This window comes from Populus nigra, chromosome 3 (assembly GCF_951802175.1).
Source record: "Populus nigra chromosome 3, ddPopNigr1.1, whole genome shotgun sequence".
In the NCBI taxonomy this organism is placed as follows: Eukaryota; Viridiplantae; Streptophyta; class Magnoliopsida; order Malpighiales; family Salicaceae; genus Populus; species Populus nigra.
The window spans coordinates 8,139,517-8,142,941 of NC_084854.1; the positions used below are offsets into that span (position 1 = coordinate 8,139,517).

A 3,425-nucleotide genomic window follows, 5' to 3' on the forward strand; every position below is an offset into this window, starting at 1 on the left:
ATTTTTGGAAACAATTTTCTCAACATTGTTGTTGTAGTCCATTTAGTCTTTAATCATGGACTTCCTTTTTGGATATATATATATATATATATATATATATATATATATATATATATATATATATATATATATATGTATATATAGTATTTGTAAAAACAAGAAGAAAAAAGAGATATTTGCCGATGAATATATGGCGATCTAGATACATGTCAATGAGAGAATCCAATTTCCTTCATTTGGTTTCTCTGCATATTGATTTATTTTTTCACAAGATAGATGTAAATACCACTCTATATGCCTAAGGATAATGATTTTTTTATTTATATCCAAAATTAACTTGGAGGATGTAGCAGCCATTTGGAACCTTCAATGAAACCAAGAGAAATGAAGGGTGCCACTTGACCAGGGGTTAGCTGCTTGCTCGCTTTAGCACGGGCTGCGAGGTTAGCTCCTTCCCCCTTGCACTTGTATTCTCCAAATAAGGCAGTCCTGAAAGCAATGGCTCGCATATATTAATAAAACATTCAATCCCTAAAATTTAATGATTCCACTCTCAAAAAATGTAAACTTACTTTCATCTAAATAATTAGGGGTCCATATCTTTCGTGCATTAAAAATAATAAAAACCCTTTTGATTTATTTTTTATTTATAATAAACGAGCTTGAAATTAATTAAATTAAATCTCATTAAAAAAGTATTCGGTTAATGTCTCATGATAGAAAAGACAATAACAATAAAAAAAAATAAAAGGGACTTGTTTTATTTTAAAATAAAAAAAATTATTTCAAAATATTTTTTAAAACATTTATTTTATATTTTTATTTTTGTCTTTCTAATGAAATATGATTAATTTTTTTTAGATCTTCTTAAAACACTAATAAACACAATCTAAAATAATTATAAATAGAAGATGGATTCAATACATACTGGTCTCGTTCAGGGTGGAAATTATTGGACCATCCCTCAGGATTGACAACACTACTCATGGTAGTGTATGAGAACACTACTCGTGGCCTTTGCTGCCATGCTCGTCCCAAATACGCCCTCTTGGTGCCAGTGCCATCTACTTTACAATGCACGAACGAAAATCCAGTATTTTCTGCCTCGTTGTTTCTAGCATGGGCAGTGATGAAATTCCCTTTTTCATCACCAACCACATGTAACTCTGTTCCCTGCATTTGATTAGATATTCACTGTATTACACCACATTTATGTACATCAATTGCTATCTATACCATCATGCTTAATCATCCGGGTCATTGGTTAGAAGAACCATTTAAATGATTATTCAAAAGCAAACCTCCCCGGCCGGCGGGTCGTGTTTCAATAACTATTATTCGTACATAGTACGGAAGACAATTAACTTTTAAATAGAATTTGATTAGGAGAGTTAATTTTTCAAGGGTTACCAAATACAAGGACTTTCCACTTCCAAAAATGTAATCAACGGTGCCTTCAATATAACAATCCTTGAAGAGATGGCGTCCCTTGTCATCGCACAATGTGTCTTGAAATCCAATAAATCTGCAGTTATAGAAAGCAGACTTGTCGCCGGCAATCCTGAGAGCAACTGCTTGTTCTCCTTTCAATTGCCCCTTTGGCCTCGGCGCAGAATTCTGTTCCAACAATTCCATAGAAAAGAAAAGGCAACATATAATAACCTCAAAAGAGAAAAGAATTAGTGAGATGCGAAAATACATTTTAATTTTCAGACGTGGGAATTTGCCTGATCTATGATGATTAAGATGGCCTTAAGCTCCCTTCTTCATTAACATTCAAACTTCAGGCGGGCTATGTGAAGTGGTGAAAAGAAATGGAAATTGATAATATTTTATGACACATGAACACACCTTGATAATGATATTAGCAGCTACAAAGTAATCAGCCTCAGCTTCCAAGGTAGCACTGTAAACAGTTCCATATTGTCTTGCCGTGCCATGAAATGACAAGGTTGGCATGTTACTAGGTGATCCCAAGAATGTAACAAAAGGTTTCCCACGTTCAATTTTGAGTTTTTCAATGTACTCTCCAGGTCCAATATGCACAATCACTCGTTCTTTATTCCCTGTTGGAATGCTGTTAATGGCATCCTTCAAGGTTTTGAATTCTCCACTTCCATCTTTCCGAACCTTGATGGTTCTTGGTTTGGCTTCGGCCGCCATGAGGGCAGGGTCTATGGTGCCCTTACGGTTTGCCAGGGGCCTGACATTGTCTTGAAACCATTTGTTTAGGCTCGACGGATCGGCAGGTATCGGACTTTTATCATCGGAACTAACGGTGGTGGACACAAGAAGAATTGCTGTAATGGCACACTGAATAGCTGCAATGCAAGTACCCATCTTTTTTTTTCTTTTTCTTTTGTTTTTTTCTGCTGAAATATTTTCGTGGAATAAGATTGGAATTTATAGGCTGATCACTAGTAAGAGAGGCTTAAAATAGTTGGGATTAAGAGATCTCTTCGCATAATTCCCTCTATTTTAAATTGCTGGTTACCTCACAACCACTTGATATATATGTAGCATTACGATAGAATAGCATCTTCTCCTTCTTCTTTCCTTTTTCTTTCTTTCCTTCTTTCTTTTTCAAACATAGCCAAAGATAGCTATTTCTCCATTGGCCAAACTAGGATGGAACTACATTTTTTTATACTTCTGTTCATCATATAGCGCCAAATTTATTTTATTTTGCTAGAATAATATTCTTTTCTGTACGATATTTTCTTGTTGCAAAATCATTATATAATACTAAATTTTAACATCATATTCTTTTCTTGTTTTATTTTTTTATATGTCTTGTTATATGGTTAAATAAACTCTACATGAGTTGTATACATTGGATGTAAAATATATATTAAATTGTGAAAAAATTGCATTTTTTCTAATCTAAATTTCTACACATAAAATCATAACACGCTCTTTCAATATCTCAATGCATCTATATCTCCAGGGTCAAGCAGTTTAGCCATTTCCAATGCATAGGCCTGATCACCCAAGGTGTCCATGTACAGCCCAAACATCTCATGACTTGCTTCTTTGAGAAACATACGTGCGAAAGGCCTTGACTTAATCATCATGTGCATGAACCTCAACATGAATAGACTGCCTTTTGAAACATCTATTCATTTGCCATGAATGCATGTTCAGCAAAATGCATTGTCTGTCAAAAGAGAGATGCATATTCAACCCAACTGTCCAAAAATAGGATGGAGCTTTTGGATAGTACAAAGTAAGTAGCCAATGACAACACATATGTTACCTTTCAATTCAATAAAAAGTAAAGGAATGATGAAGGTTTAAGCATCTTGTGCCTTTTTTTTTTTTTTGGACATGTGAAAAGGTAAAACCTTTTAGTATCCTGATAGGACCTCAAATTAAGAAGGAATGATGAACTGCGTAGATTACTGTCTTCAAGACCTTTCATCTCC

At 34.3% G+C, this 3,425-nt stretch overlaps 1 protein-coding gene across 1 annotated transcript; it reads right to left on the reverse strand.

Annotated features, from left to right (window-relative positions):
• Nucleotides 1–332: 332 nt before the first annotated feature.
• On the reverse strand, nucleotides 333–2,340 carry LOC133688537 (pectinesterase PPME1-like). The gene is made up of 4 exons (XM_062108047.1): nucleotides 1,852–2,340; nucleotides 1,411–1,617; nucleotides 929–1,173; nucleotides 333–489 (listed from the first exon to the last, which is right to left on the reverse strand). The coding sequence occupies exons 1-4, from the start codon at nucleotides 2,338–2,340 to the stop codon at nucleotides 333–335; spliced, it is 1,098 nt and encodes a 365-aa protein (XP_061964031.1).
• Nucleotides 2,341–3,425: the final 1,085 nt, after the last annotated feature.